Source organism: Phyllostomus hastatus, unplaced genomic scaffold (genome assembly GCF_019186645.2).
Source record: "Phyllostomus hastatus isolate PE091 unplaced genomic scaffold, TTU_PhHast_1.1 phas_scaffold_46, whole genome shotgun sequence".
Lineage (NCBI taxonomy): Eukaryota > Metazoa > Chordata > Mammalia > Chiroptera > Phyllostomidae > Phyllostomus > Phyllostomus hastatus.
The window spans coordinates 16,185,094-16,201,733 of record NW_025334032.1 but is presented as its reverse complement, the minus strand read 5'-3'; the positions used below and the strand labels follow the sequence as shown (position 1 = coordinate 16,201,733).

The 16,640-nt window shown below is 42.3% G+C and overlaps 1 protein-coding gene across 1 annotated transcript in view; it reads left to right on the top strand.

The window, feature by feature from the left end:
- COL4A1 (collagen type IV alpha 1 chain) overlaps nt 1-16,640 on the top strand; it is a 156,116-nt gene that overhangs the window by 70,673 nt on the left and 68,803 nt on the right. The window contains exons 3-5 of the mRNA XM_045821227.1: nt 15,060-15,149; nt 15,250-15,294; nt 16,336-16,380. Coding sequence (XP_045677183.1) covers nt 15,060-15,149; nt 15,250-15,294; nt 16,336-16,380 — 180 coding nt within the window. The remainder of the gene's footprint in view (nt 1-15,059; nt 15,150-15,249; nt 15,295-16,335; nt 16,381-16,640) is intronic.

Below are 16,640 nucleotides of genomic sequence, written 5' to 3'. Positions count from 1 at the left end.
GCGTGGGGAACTGCACCCACAGAAATGGTATTAACAGAACCCTCATGCTTGTGAAGTGGTTCAGCACAATGTGCAATTAAACAAAGGAAGAATTAGTCAGAGGTAAGAAACAAACCAGATGACTGTGGGGAAGTGGTGCCCCTTTGTCTTCTTTTCCCTTTGGCAAACCCATTAGAAATGTTAAAGGTATACCCAAACACCACATGCATGTGGCTTAGCCTGCCTCCATTGGTTAATGGCATAGTGTTATAAGAGTATAATCCTTACCTGGCCACAAACTCTATTGACTGTAGATGTCTTCACTTGAAAAACCAACATGAGGAGCTAATAATGATTCTTGGCTAATCTCTAAAATGCTGTCATGAAATCATTCCTGGTTTAAAGTCCTTCAGTAGGGTTCTCCTTCATTAGTGTGAGGTTATGCCCACCCACATGCTTGTAGGCCAACCTACAAAGAGATGAAAGATGCTTTTGGTAATGAATTATAGATATGAATCTCTCAGACCTGTCTCGTTACATCCTGAGGATTTGCCTACAGAACTTTTTATGGATGTCTCATGGTAACATGTGAGGGCCGTATGTTGCTTCACTGATTCTAGATTAAGAAATCCAAGTCTCTAAGTTGATGTGAATTTTGAGGTCTCTAAAGCTAGCTAAATGCTTGAGGTTGAAGTGGTTTTCCCTACAAGATTGGTAAAGGAATTAAGTCTGTTCATAGTAGATCCAGTGAGCTTCTGTGTCCACCATCCCACCCCATCCCATTCCCCCTTCACTCCATGGGTCTTCTTGAACTCTGCTCCATGGTGCAAGTGTGCCCATGGATTTAGGCATGGTTATAGCAAGACAGGCATGACACACCTGTCCTTGGGATCTTACCTCATGGCAGGGGAAAACATCAGTAAAGGAACAGCATCAGTAAACCCCCTGAGCTTGCTCCACTTTGCTCCAAGCAAACTTTCTACAAACTCAGAGGGATAAAAAGAAGGCAGTGCCATTAAAGTGCACCCCATAGGGACTGGAGCTGAGCTGTGGTCACAAGTCAGGGACCTAAAATTCAGGCAGCACACACAGTGCACTAGGCCCCCCAGTTGTGTTTCCCTAATTTTCATCATGTTTGCCCTGATTGGGAGTAGAAAATTGGACATGGGAAACTGCCACGGATAATTGTGCCCCTTGCCCCAAACTGGTCTTCTATACATAAATGATCCCAAATCAGTAAAGTGCATATTTTCGTGAAAGGGAAGTTGTTTGGCAAAAAGCAGAAGGTGTGTCTTTCTATCTTTCTAAGCCCTTGGGAGTTACTGTTTTCTTAAGCTGGGCCTCTTCCCTCCGGTCTGATCTGTTTCATGGGCGAGGTGGGAGGTACCTGGAATAGTCTTGCTGGATGCTGCCTGTCTCCTAATCCTGGAGGCCAGGCAATGGTATGTTTTCTACATGGGGGCAGAGCACCTCTTCTCCTGGTTCATGGCATTTAGTAAACACTGCTGTAGAAGCCCTCCCGCCATGGCTGATGTGGGTGGTGAGTGTGGGGTTCTGCCTCTCCCCTTAAGGAGCTGGAGGACCAGGGCTTTGGTGTCTCAACTCAAAGAGAGGCACTTGGTAAGGAGCAGGCATCACCATATGGGACTCTAGACCACACAGGCTGTGCCCTGGGGGCATCCGTGGAGGCGGTAACCCCGCTGTCTCAGAAGGGCCCAGTGGGGGCGTCCTGGCCCCCTGGGGGCTGCATCCCACTGGGATGTGAAACATGCAGTTCTTTGCAGGAGACGGTGACCTGACAGCTCATTGAATGCCTTGCCTGCCAAGGCAGGAGTAATCTATGGCTGGGGGGAAAACTCCCAGCAAAAACTAATAATAACATTCTAAAGTATGATTGGGAGTTATGAAGTAGAGCAGTGTTTTTCTTTTTTATGGACATTAGATTGCTGGTCTCTGCTGAGGAACTGAGTCTTTCAGGCCCTTGCAGGTCCAAGGCTGTGAGGACAGGAGCTGAAACCCAGATTTCTGATCCTGTGAGGCCAGCATGCCACTGCTGCCTCAAAGGGGAGTCTGGCTTCCACAGGGGATTCTGAAGACAGGACGAGTCCCCAAGTGTTGACCCAGAGTAGGGGCACATCATACTGCTGGCTGCATGGCCCACACTGTACCCCTTACCTCTTTCTCTTAACAATTTGGCTCTTTATCCTTCTCCCACTGTGAATTCCCAATCTTTTCTCATTAGTTGTCTGGCTTTCCTTGCTCTCTGCTCACCTGCACAGGTAAAACTATTTTACTTTCCAGTGCCTCATGGCACACCTCTTGTGATACACATTCTTTGTATATCGTGTGTGTGCCTGAAGACACATGCACACATGTGCGCGCGCACGCACACACACACACACACACACTTCTTCCTAGACCCCCCATGCTCCTTACTCACTGTCTGATGGGATCACTCCCCACCCACTGGCTTCAAGCCTGGGCTTTAAAAAACTTTTTCAGGATTGGCAATTGTGGAGGTAGCTGCTGTGGGTCCCGTCACAGCTGCGGTGCTGCGGGATGTGGGCAGGGGGAATGGGACGACCGGGGGAGAGGATGTGAAGTCACAGCTAGCAGCCACTTGAAGGTGAGAAGCACTGGTGGTGAGTTTCACAGAGGCAGCGATCTGGGTCAAGGGACATCTAGAACAGGGTGGACATCCCAGAGGGGACTGGGAGCCTGAGAGTGTATGTGAGGATGAGATTTATTCTGTACTGCCTCTTGGACACGCCTCACAGACTTGCCTTCTAAGGATGAAGATGCATGGCAGCTGTGTTTATCTGTGTCCTTCTGGACGGGTGACTATTTCTCTATCCAAAAAGGTCTAGACACTCTGATTTCAAATTGAAAATCTCCACTGGGGAAGACTTGGCCTTCCGAACTTAATTCTTTCTACCCCCTGATTTCAGGTATGCCTGCAAATGCAAGAAGGAACTTCAGTGCTGTGCTTTCCTGACCTTTCTAGAGTAGAATGTTATTTTACCAAGAGGAACTTTGGTATGCAATAAATGTCAGAGAGCTCCATTAATCTGGAGCGGAGGAAGGTCAGGCCCATAATGGGTTATTACTTTACAAGTAGACATTTCCTCAGTGTTGAATACTTTTCCAATGATGTATGCTGAGAAAAAGAGGAACTGTGAGTCAGCAGCACTTGCCCAGGACGCCTTCATCACTAGTTTTTCAAGCCCGCTGATGTGAAAATTAAAGTTTCTTGAGTCCCAATTGCCATCTGGTCCTTTTCCCCTGAGTGGAAGCAATTATGGCCGAGACCTGTTGTGATTTCTTGCTTCAGTGTCTTTGTTTTTTCCATTTATGGATCTATTCAGTTCCTCATATTTTATTTCTGAAGTTTTCCTGTGGGGCTAAGAGGGCAGAGCTGGTGTGTGACTTTCTGAAACAATCGCAGTGATGGTTATCCCTAGCCTCGCAACTGTCGGTCAGGTGTCATTTCTTTGGTCTGACTCCTGGGTAAGTACCCAGAACTGAATGGGAGGGATAAATAGATTGTAATTATGAAGATGTACGTGGGAACAACCATTCATTTGCTTTGACATCTCATTTACTTGCCTCTGTGAAGTTATGTTCTTATCCCAAAGTATCTACCTTTCAAATATTTAAAAATAACATTCCCCACCTGGAGGATCTGTTCATACTCTGAGGACCCATTCCCTTCCAGGCTCTCTGGCCCGTGGAAGGACACGAAGTGTAGCCAGTAGTAAAAGAGGTGTCTTTGTGGAATGAATTCAGAAATGTGTTCTGCCTGACAAGTGATGCTTCCAACAAAGTAATCTGAAATATAGTTTAAAATTCGATTTTTACAAAAAGTCATTTGCTTCATCCAGCGACAGAGGAGAACACACATGTGCCATCTTTCATGCTGTTAGATATTTTGTCCCTGACACAGGCACCTCTCTCCTGAGGCATCTCCTGTGCTCGGTCACATGGTTAAGTGTAAGCTCTAGAGGAGTGTAGGTGATCTGATTGCAGAAGCAAATCGCTTGCCATTTACATAGCAGTTATTGCATTGTGATTGTTTAGAGCTATAAGGAGCGGTGTCTGCTTCCTTATTTATAGCACATCATGTTTTCCTGGCATCTGATCCCCTGACACAGTGGGTGACTTTAGATGTTTGTGTCCCAGAAGTCCTGGGTGGCCAGGCTCTGCCCTTGGAGTATTCCCAGGGAACTGGGAAGGGCAGGGTGAGCTCTGGCTGGAACCATCCACCCACAGGACTCCGTGGCTCCTCGTAAGCCCCGATACAGAGCCGACTTCCTTTTATTACTGTATTGTCATTCCGAAATTCTGGACCCAAATCATCAACTACTGCATTTTTACAAGGACTGACAGCTCTTACTTGATTGCTTTTCATCTATTTCTTCACAGAAGGTGAAGAAGTGCTGAGTTTGGGAATTTATTCATTCAAGGATGCCCAGTGGGCACCCATTGGTTTGGAATTCTTGTGGGAGCTCGGGAATTTCACAAAACTAGCACTTTTATATCTGGGAAAGAGACAGCAAGGGCACTTTTTAGGACACTTGACTGATCAGCATGTTCTTGCCAAAGAGAAATCGCCTTGGTCATCGTGGTGGGTCATGGTGGTCCTTGTGTCTGATGCTGCAGACCCTGGAGTGGGGAGGGGGCGGGGCCTTGACAGCTGCGTGGCCTGACCTTCTTCCTAAGTATCTTCCCTCCCTCTCTCTGTCTAACAACACTTACACATTGGGTCATCCCTCCTCTAATTGACTTTTTAAAACAATTTAAATACAGAATACATGGGAAAATGTCACACATTTTAAAACTCTACAATCTAACCAGGAGATATTCTCCACATTATTCTTTGAAGACAGGTTTGTGGATTTTGTTAACAGCATTGAGGTGCAGGGAACCCACCTACCAAGAGAAGGCTACTTTTTCGTATTTGAGAAATAGCCATTTATTGTATTAATTACCCACCATTATTTTGTATTGATTGTGCAATTATATGCTTTTCTTACCTATTCAGTTTGAAAATAAAAATTTTGACCAAAAAAAATCCTTCAACATTTTCCTGAATTTCTTTCCTCGAGGGTCTGTATATGTTTTGAAAGAATTAATGATGTTTACTGAATATAGGTTAAAATTCAGTTATCAATTCTGACCGATCTGACTACAGCCTTTTCAAATCATCAAAGTTAAGCTAATAGTGGGTTTTGTAAAACCTCAAGCTTTACCAGCACTGTGTTTTATTATAAAGGCAAAATTGATTTGTTCCGTTTTAGCCTCCTCGGACCTGTTCTTATCTTTTAGATTCTGAGCATGATTAATGAAGTCTTGAAATTATTGCCGCATGCTGGGGGAAATGTTATTAGAGATGTGAGATAGCCGAGTAGCTTGGTTGGAGGGAAAGGAAGTAATGGGGATATCAGAACATGTGTGTATTTTCAGATACTTACGGGCTAAAAAGAAGAGAAGGGTCCTGGAGCCTCGTGCGAGTGCCCGAGTTGGTGATGCGGTGGCCTTACAGAAACTGAGGCCAGCCTGGGAGGATATACAGCACGTTCTGTGCTTGAAAAGAGTATCAGTAGTACTCATTAAGGAAAAACCCCAAAACCTCGTGCATACAATAAAGGAGGAGTTTCCTAGAATGCTCAGGTTTTTTATATACCCAAGAAATCCATATTTTCCTATGTCGAATTTAGCCACATGACTGGCTAGAAGGGGCAAAAAGACGACACTACATTTTCATTCTCTTTTTTTCCTCCTTTAGAGCCTATTTTTAATTGTTCAGTTACAGTTGTCTCCATTTCCCCCCTACCACTCTCCCCGCCCTACCTACCCAGCCCGCCACATTCTCTTTTAAGGTATTCTGTGGCTTTATAGGAAATGCAGTTGACGTGATGGGCATAGAAACTTGATAATAAATGCAAAATATGTGTTTAAATTAACCAAAGTCAGAACAGTTCAGCTCATCGCATTTGTTTGGTGTTTCATGCAATGCAGAGCAGTTGAGCACTGGATCGAATCTGACCCTCAAAGAATCCTGCCAGAGAAGCGAGGCAGGTAGAATCCTCCTGTCTTACAGATCGCAAACCTGATTTCCAGCGGATCTAAGTGATTGGTGCTGGAGGTTGGACCAAAATCTTTTGGTTTCTAGGTCAAAGTTCTTGCCCCAACACACGGCATTATCACTGCAGTCACTAAAATGAAAATGTAGAAGGTGAGATTCCCAGAAGCTCTGATCTCTACCCCAGAGCAGAGGTACATATTTTTTGCAGTCAAATTTGAAAATAGGATTCCTAAACCTGCACCCTCTTGGTAGATTGATACTATATCTTTGGAATCTCTCATGTTTTGTGTTTTCTTATTAACTCATGAGAATATTTCGCGAGCACCTACCGTGTGACATCTGTGCTTGGTGCTGGGGACCAGGGAATGCCCCATAGCAGGGCACACGTGAAACCCAATTTTGGTAGATAATGGCATTTAACACATTTAAAAAAAGTTTTTTTTAATTGCCAGTTGCCAATTTCTCTTAAGTTTAAACATGAAAACTATCTTGCATGCTGTTTTATATTATTAATTGTAAATACTATTGTCAGGATATTTTTTCCTGCACTTTTTATATGTACTCTTAGCACAGACAAAAAAAAATTCATGACCTAGATTGTGACACTTCCTGACTATGTGTCCTAATTTGTTCAGGATGCACGCACTTCCAGAACCCTGTCACACACCCACATACATTTTCAAGTTCAAGTTAATCACATCCTCTAAAGTGGTAACATGAAAACCCTCCAGGGGCTATTTAGGTATTACACACCAATTGGCATTTCTCAAATTCACTGATAAGGTAGAATGCATCTCTTTAAATCTCAGGGTTGTTGGTGTGGAAATAGTGAAAATAAAGCAAAAGGTGTTTTTGAGAAAAAGATGCATTTTTTTCCTTGTACACATTCAGAAATCAGCTAGCCTCCAGTTATTTTGTTGTCAATTATTTACTTAACTGCAGTTTCTCACTGTTCCCAAAATCTTTAAGTAATGATACAAAATTTTGATAATTCTCATGGAATTTTTTTGGAGAGAAAAGTTACTTGTGGTGGTGAGTAAAGGTGCAATTTTATATGCAGATTCTCAGCAACTCTTAGGTGTTACCATTCCCTTTCTGTGCCCTGAGTACAACTTTGTAAGCATTCACTCCATGTAGGGTCTATTTCTAGCTGGGTCATTTTGCTACCACTAGTTAGCTCTGTAACAAGGCGCCTCCTGCTGGGCCAGTGTGGAGCTGCAGCTGGATTACCCACTACCCGCTGCAGCGTGCAGCATGTGCGACCTCCGGGAGCCACAGTCAGGTCCCAAGCTGCAGTGTAGCACCTTTTCTATCTATGCTGTTTTTCTGCTTTACAAGGCAATCTTAATTCTATATGAGAAGCAGAATGTAAGGTAGTAGGTTTAGGCAGAAACACTCATGATTTTGATTTTCCGGAGCACCCCATGTCAATAAGTTAAATTTTTAGCAAGAGAGATTATGTTATCACCTTTTTATGGAAGCCACTAAAAACTGAACAGACTTTTGCCCTTTCACAATGGAAAGATCAGGAAAATGGATTAAATTACTTTAAGTATATGTTTCTTATTAATTTGTAGTGGAAGGGACCGAAGAAAGCCTTTAAATCAAATTTACTGACAATTGGATGTTTAGTAAGTTTCTTAGAGACTCCCTGCTGTCATACGTGCACCTGTATTATGCATGTTTTGTAGGATTCAGTTCTCAGCACATACTCTTTTCATGCAGTCATTTAGAAACCTGAATTTATTTACACCCTCTCCGTACACTGTTAGGTTTAAATACTCTCAGTTTATAAAGTGGATGGAAAAGCAGACTGAAAAATATCCACAATTCACATTATTTCTAGGGTCACAACATTTACCTGTCACTTAATAGCCTCGACATTCAGGTTACTAATTTTACATTTAGTTTTAATTACATTTTAATTTCTAATTAAAATTTTTCCTCTCCCTTTGAGTTTTATCTGTTAAGCATTATCAAATTGATTTCTTTCAACTATGCCCATGCTAATATCTTCAGTGGCACTGGATATTTAATATTAACATAATGAATATTTAAGGAAAAATGCTGAATGCTTCATGTTTCAGTGAGTTTTAATTTGGAAAAAATATGTAGTCCCATAGCGCCCTCTCGTGGCAGGGAACTATAACACCATGGGGACTTTTCCTTACACAAGCCATTCTGAAAGCCCATTCAACTTTTATTGCCTTTTAATTAACAAGATCGATTAGGTGTAATAATTTTCTTCAAATCATTTTGTGTCTAGTTTTTCTGCAGGGAAGACATGTTTAGTTGATAGTTTCTATGGATGTGCTCATGGTCCTAAGGGATGGTACGGGTGGGGTGTGAATACCAGTATTTCAGGTAGAAGCACCCATCTCTCAGTCAGTGGGTGCTGGAGGGTTGAGAGCCAGCACTTAGGCTGAAGCAGAGAAGAAAATGAATGTGGATGAAGGGTAGGGGAGGTGATATCTACAGGAATTGACACTCGAATGTTTTAATAGAGAGTGAGGCCAAAGAATACAAATGTTTCCCAGAGTACACACTGCATTTGGTTGCAGTTTGTTGGGAAAATGGACATAAGCTATCGATTAAGGATTAACTGTATCAGGAAATGTACACACAGGATTTGATTGAATACACCCACAAGACTTTGGAAAAATATTATCATAATATTTTTCTTTCTAATTTGGGAAGTTGACTACTTCAGGGGAGTGACTTAAATATTTATACTGAAAATATTTTAAACAGATTACTGTTTTGGAGTAAGAATGAAAACAGTTTAGACTTTTTCTTTTTCAGAAAGAGCGCTCAGAGACAAATGCTCGAGCAAACACTTGCTGTCAGTCGTCCTTGCTGCTGCTCGTGGCTGCCGTGTCGTCCGTCGGCGGCTCTCAGCTGCAGTCAGGGAGAGCGTCTGAAACTTTTGTCAGTCCTAGAAACGTTCGGAAAAAAATTTAATTTTGTTGCTGCCAACAACTTGTCAGCACTTGTTTGCTTATCATTTTAAAAAGTTTTTACTGGACTAATGAAGTTGGACAGTTTGTTTGCTTTTTAGATGACTGTAGGGGAAGAGTTTTCAACTGTTTATGTTAAGACAGCACTGGGGGCCCTTTCGAGTCATTCTTGCATTGAATGATAGTTTTTTAGAAAGTATTTTTGTGAAGAACTCTTTACAATTCATTTTTGTCTTACAAGCTGATGTGCAAAGTTGAATGTTTATAGAGAAGAAAGTATCTAGAATTTTATTTCTTTGAAAGTGCTATCCATCAAAGGATATTTATTGTATGTGTCCTCTGTAACCATCACTCTGTTAGATTTGTATGATGTATGATTTGAGCATTTAGGTTTACCAAGCAACTTCAATAGCAATGTTGACATTCCTAGAATTGTGTTAGAATTCATCATGGGCTTAAATAATGTTTTGCTATCAAGATTTATTCAATAGAAATCTATCCTTGAACTTGGGCATTTGGAGATACGGAACGGTGGGCAGTCTGAAGCTGATGAACCATCCATCGCCTGGGCATAGGCGGACCTTATGCATAAGATGGATGTCATCCACAGGGGCTGAGACTTTCCACTCAGTGCCATGGCAGAAAGTCCAGGGCAAACACTGCAGTCTAGGCTTGGTCTCAGAAAGGCTTTTCGCTTTACTTCCAGCTCAGCTCCCCTTCCCAAACCTCAGCACTTTTGTCTGTCTCATTCTCCATGCAAACCTGGTCATCTGCAGCATCAGAAGTGTCAGGAGCAAGCCACAGCCATGCTGGTGACAGTCAAAGGGAAGACAGATGAGGTGCATGTGGTAAGAGGCTAGGTGGGGTTTGCTTGCCCAAACCAAAGTCCATGGTGTATAAGAGGCAGGATGGGTGCAGAAGGTTCCTAGAAAGAGAAAGGACCTAATAGTCTGTGAAGGTTGGGGAACTTCTTTTTCTTTTCCTTTTTAACACTTTCTGATTCTTTCATCTTTTAAATTTGTTAAGATGGGGAATGTCCTTATTTTTAGGAACAATCTCTTAAATGTTCTCCCCCATATATACTTGCTAAAGCTCTTAACATATACCCACATTGATGATGGAGAGCCGCTGCGTAAAGATTCCTAATATTGGCTGTCTCCGTGTGAATGTCACCAGGCCCTGAGAAAGAAAATGAGAGTTTGGGGAAGGAGATAAAGATTTGTAGCCATGCTTTTTTTTGTTCATGATTATGTTACTCTTTCCTGCTTTAATATTAAAAGGTTAAATGCTAAAGACAATAGTAATTATAGAGTGTCTACATGAAACAGTCCTCAGCATTATATCGAATTCATTAAAGAAATGTAGTGTACTTTAAATTAACGTATACACATTCTTCTAAGGACCCTGTTATACATTTCATAGTGCAAAGGAGATTCCGAATTCATGTTTTCCCATGTGGAGAACTGGACCTTTTGGAGTTCTGGTTGTGTATTTCCTCTCCCCTCCTCTCCTCTGCATCAATGGCAATACTTCTGCCATAATGTCAAGCTTCGTGGCGTGCATGGAGCTCCCAGTGGGGCCTCATCGTAGAGTTTTTCCATGACCCCGTGACACTGACCATAGCCTTCCCACCACTTTCCCAGCAGTGTTAGTATTCAGGAAATGGTCGTGCAGATGTCTGATTGTGGCTGGGCTTAAGGAATTGGACTTGTGGAATTTTTGGCGGAGTTCCGCTGTCACCCATTGACTGTGACCTGTCATTTGAAATTGTTTCCTCATCACTGAATGGCTGGTGAGCTCTGGCTCCAAATGTGAATACTTTCATTCCCTCAATTATTTGCAGCCTTGTTGGGAAATAGAAATCTCAAGGCCCCAGATGACAGAAAGAAACAGCTGATGCAGTGTCACGTCCTGACCGTGGCTTCCCGCCCTGCTGCTGCTTTGGCCAGTGGCGCATACAATGTGGGGCTCGAATGGCACCCAAGGGGCTTTAGACTGGGGGAGGGAGCTCAGGGATCCCACCCTGCCCCATAACCATATTTTACTACAGGTAGAGTCCTGCTTTGTGGTAAGCATCACGTTATACTACTGGTTGGTCCATCATTCATCCACCAACTTTTACTGAACTCAAAGCTTGTGCCTGCTGCTGTGAATGAACAAAACATCGCCCTGCCTTTGAAGTATTTGCTTCTAAGAGGTGGAAGACCACCAAGCAAAGTCTGTTGGGTCGACATTGCCTGTTGGGGTTGTTCCACTTTCGAGTGAAGGAGCCCCAGCACACTGCGCGGCTCTGCCCCTGCAGTCTCCGCCTGACCGCAGTCTCCGCCTGACCTCAGTCTCGTGACTGATGCTGGTGGCGCTCCAGCAACACTTTGGCTTCTGCATTGGGTCATTGTAAAGGCTGGTGGTCATCGTGTTTTAAATGTGAAAAATTAAACACCCGAGGGTCCCATGCTGACCCCTGAAACGGGCATGACGTGACTTTCAATTGTAGGATTTGTGTTGACTGCTCATTCTAGATATACTTTGTGTTAACTTCAGTTTTTATTGCTGGTATTTATATCATCTTCCAATGTCAGGGGCTTCATAGTATTTCAACTTCAGCCATCCTTGGCGCTTCTTTGTACTTGAATTTCTGCCTTAAATGGGAAGACAGTTATAATCTTTCATTTGACTTCCATCATGAACTGGTTTCCATAAGCATTTTAAGAGCAAGGGAAATAATTGATTATTATAACGGAACCTGTCTTTCCCCATATTTTATGGATTTTTTGAAAGTATGTCCTTGGTTTAGATAAAATACTAGGCAAAGTTTTTAAGTTTCTCCATGCATGAAACTCTATTTCATGCCCAATTTAGAACGGCTAATTTTGATGCCAAGATTATTCTCCACGGCTGTATTCTTTCATTTTTATAGATGATGGCATTTTGTCCTTCCTCCTCAGATTCTGAATTTCACTGTTTGAGGACACGGTGGCGATCTCTTCTGTTGTTGGTATATGACATTTTTTTTTAATTAGTGCAATACATTGCACTGATGTTCAAGAATAAAACTATGAAATGCTGTTGCATCAAAACCATGTAATATTTTACAAGCTTCTCTTTGCTTTCCTCCTTTTAAAATTTTCAATCTTGTGATTATAGTGGTTGTGGGCATGAATTATGTGGCCACCATGTCCTTTGGACCTTGCCTTTAGCAGATACCATGGGGAATAGATGACTAAGGGGTCCTATAACTCAGCTGTTTGAACTGTTCACTTTCTGCCTTGAGCTCCAGCATAAGGGTGTTCACAGTTGTAGTATTGCTTATCACAGCTGTAAAGTCTGGCTTAGAAACTACTGGCACCATTCACCTTTGCACGCTTGTCCAGCTCTTTGCTCTTCCTATAACCCCAGTGCAGATTTGCTAAAAGCTCAGAGGAATAATTTGGCCCACATAGAGCACATGCTATTTGGCAGCTAATTGAATAGTTGTTTGAATGCTTATCCTGTCTGTTTGCTCTGCTCCAGTGCCCACAGTAACCTTGACAACGTACAGGACATTAGATTATTCATGTGCACTTATGTCTGAACAAAAGATTAAAAAAGTTAAAAAAATATGTGGGAGATGGCAAGAACCATGTCAATAAAGGCATCATTTCCTTTTCAGCTATTTAATTTCAAAACTCTTGGGATACACGGATTGCTTAAGCATTTCGGTGACATTTGGGAAAGAATGTGTTCTTGTGGTGAAAGCAAAGACTGGAAATTTACATTGTTGCATTCTGTTCCCAGGAGCATGCAAGAGTCACCCGGTGACATGTGACAAGCCAGCTAAAGCATCCGAATCCCAATTGCCCTATCTGTGAAATGGACATAAAAGGAACTAACTTCACGTTGGTGAATTGTTTAATGTTTTGCTGGGAACCAGCTTGCTCTAGTGACCTAGAAAAAAAAAAAAGGACTCTAGTTCAGGCTGACCTCATTTCTATTTGTGGCTTTAGAGCTGACTCAGTGAGAAACTTGTAGAAATCAGCTAATCTGGCTCTTGGCCTCCATGCATTCCATGATTAAAATGAGAATTATAAAATCTTATCTGCGCTGGATCTCATAATGATACTGCCAATATTAACTAAGTCCTAAAAATACTCCACCAAATGCATTAGAAAGCTCTTATGTTGCCTTTCACATTTCCTTCCTATCTCCTGTTAGGTTATTTGGGGATTCACAATTCAATGTTCATTAATTTTTTTTTAGGCAGCTGTTCGCAGTTCAGTTCAAGTCTATTCTGGGTGGAGTTTTCCCACATCTGAATACAAGGGAAGAGGTTGATGTGATAAAAGGTGCCATATATTGCTGTCATCAGTATTTTCTGCAGTTGTATCTCATTGTTATTCTTTTAGGTGAATAATGAGTATATTTAAAGCAGCGTTACATCTGATCAAGTCTTGGTCCCAGGCAGTTTTTCTTTCCCAGCTGTCATAGGCCTCGGGGGAAGGAGCCAGCATTATGTCAAATCTGTGCTGAGGGCTCTGGCATTAATAGCATCTCTTCTTTCTGGTAGATTGTGTGGATGCTGATGGTCCAAAGGGAGTACCAAACTGTAGGGCTTCATTTTTTTAAATCTGTTTGCTATTTTATCATATCCTCTAGAGCTTGAAATAATCTCTTCCATGTTTTTTTCACACACTGTTCCTGGGCTCCTCACTTACCCTTCTCATTAAACCTACACACTACACACCAAATTCAGAACCAGGACAACTTGGAAAGTTCTTGCCCTGTCTCCTTTCATATTTGCAACCATGAAAAACTTTTAAGGAACTGCTGGTAGTTTGCTATTTGGGGATAAAAGTTTATGTTACGTAATGTATAGCTTGTCAGTTTATTTTTTACTTTGAACTAATATAGCAGTGAGAAAAGTACTGGGTGCTAAGAAGTCCTGCCTGGATTCTCCAAAGAGCCCTGTGCTTTGAAAAATCAGCTAACCAGCAATGGTCACTTAATCTGTCCACTTTGTATTATAAGATTGTGTTAAAGTCCTCCTACTGGGAAGGAAATGGGATGTCTTGATTTCTTATCATGATTAGGGGTGATTTATATTGGCAATCTAGATATGAATCTTCCTCAAGTAGTGCTGATGCCAATAGAAGAAGTTGTATTTCTAGGATCAAACGTTAACTCCAGGTTCATCCCTGTTCTTGTCCCAGTTTTATTTCTTGATGGTTTCTTGTGCTCACTTGGCCTAGATGTCCATCCTCATTACTGTCAGCGGATGTCCAGCCTGCATTTCCTTCTCCCTCCTCTTCACGTAGTTATTTTACATTCCTTCTTCAAGGGCCAAAGTAAGGCTCAGAACCTCATGAAGTCTTTCTGATCATTCTTTTTTCCTTTGGAATGTATTTTAGCCAAATGTGTGTATAATAATTATTATTATTATTAATGTCAATATTAAGTTGTTAATTATTTAAAAATAATGTTCCCTATTTCTTTTTGCTCCACAAGAGCAGAGACCATAATTCAAGTTTGATCCAACCTTTGCAAAAAAAAAAAATCCCACTTTTTAAAGACACTTAGAAAAGCCCATCATCACACTGCTGATTGTGCAGAAAAGTTTCAGACTGAAGCTCACACTACAAGCTCTGCATACACAGCTCCTAAAGGTTTCTAAAGGAAAAAAAATGACTTATGGTCTGCTCACAAAACCTCAGTGCTGGGTCTACTGATACCAAGAAGATTTTACTAATTGAATATGATTTTGATCAATTCGGTGAGAAGAAATTCCCAACTATCCATTATTTGCCTAACAGATTATTTAGCATTTAGAATATAGTACATAGGAAGCATTGTGCCAGCCATCACATTTCCATCCTCAAGTAGTTTTAAAAGTCGTAGTGAAAAACCACGTGAACTAGGAATGCACTCAGCACCTGTTTTCAGACGCTCACTGCAATCTCATCTCCTGCAGTATTGGATGATGCTTACAGAGGCTGATTGCTGATTTGTTTCCTTGATTTCTTTCAACCTGCCTTTTGTCTGACGTGCTCCTTGCTCCTCTGCAGGGTGAAAGAGGCCTCCCAGGGTTACAAGGTGTCATCGGATTTCCAGGAATGCAAGGCCCTGAGGGGCCGCAGGGACCACCTGGACAAAAGGTAAGCTTGATTAGGTGATGGGGGCTGTGAGGGTGTAGATTTGAGGTGACCTGTATTCTTGTTATAATGTGGTCCTGACGGCTTTTCTGTTTTGTTCTAGGGTGACACTGGAGAACCAGGATTGCCAGGAACAAAAGGGACAAGGGTGAGTATAATTGTCACTTAAACTGGTAATGACTGTGGGCAGGATATGATATAGCAGCACTTCTCCAGTGAGGCCTCTCTATACCCTTTAAACAATCCTGAGGGGGCTTCTTTCCCTTCCTCTTTCTCTTGGTCCCTTTCCCTCTCCCTGTCCTCCTCAGGGCTAAGACAGTGCACGTGGTGGTGGGCCTAGGGACTTAAAGTGAGCCACAGCTCATCGTCTTGGCCTCCACTGCTTGCAGCTGGTGCTGTGCATGAGGAGCTGTGTCCTGCGTCCTCCCATTTGTGCTTCCTCAAGGATTCCATAGACATAGTAGGATTTAGGGGAGGGGCGTGATGGAAACGTGTCTTCATTGTAATGTGAAAAGTGATAGTATTTCCAGAGTGAAACTTGCTTTTCCTTTTTCACACTCTTTACTTTTTTTGCTACTCCCATTCCTGGGAAATGCAAAAATGAAGACCTTTGACAGCAGCCTTGAAAGTAGAAAACTGTGAAATGCAAAGGGTATACGGGGACTGCAGCAGCGTCTGTGTGTACATTTGTGCTTGGGGCTGAAAAGAGAGGAAATAATCTTATAACTCTCTGGGATGCAGAAGACCTGGATTTCGACTAAAAATAATTTAAATAATATGATTCACTGCCTCCCGCCCCCTGTAATAAGCTGATTTATCCCATGCATTCTTCTTCCCTACTGTTTTGTTCTGTTTTGAGATTTTAATGTGAATTCTATTTATTTTCACCTGGAAGTTACAAATAATGAAATGAGTGCCGAGTTATATCTTGTGCATGGGCAGCCTTGATTTTAGAAGGAATTAGTAGTTAGCTTTAGATATGGAATTGCTTCTGAATCCCTGGGTGATCTGCCACCCTGGGTGATCTGCTTCCCTGGGCTGGACCCTCAGCCACCTCCCTGGCACAATGCAGTCTGCTTAGTGTGAGGTTGGGAATGCCAGCAATCAGGGCAGACACCCTTAGTGAACACAGTGGGAGGAAAAGAGGTTCCCAGTGCTCATGGAAACATTTTCATTCCCATCCTTACAGGGACCGCCAGGAGTATCGGGCTACCCTGGAAACCCTGGACTTCCGGTATGTATATAAAATTCACCTGGCCCTGGCTTAGTTGGTTGGAGTGTCATCCTGTACACCTAAAGGTTGCGAGTTCAATTCCTAGTCAGGGCACATAGCTGCATTGAGGCTTTGATCTCTGATCCAGGCGCATGTGGGAGACAACCAATTGATGATTCTCACATCAATGTTTCTCTCTCTCTGTCATTTCCCCTCTCTCTAAAATCAATAAACATATCCTTGGGTGAGGATTAATATAAATAAGTAAATAGATAAATAGA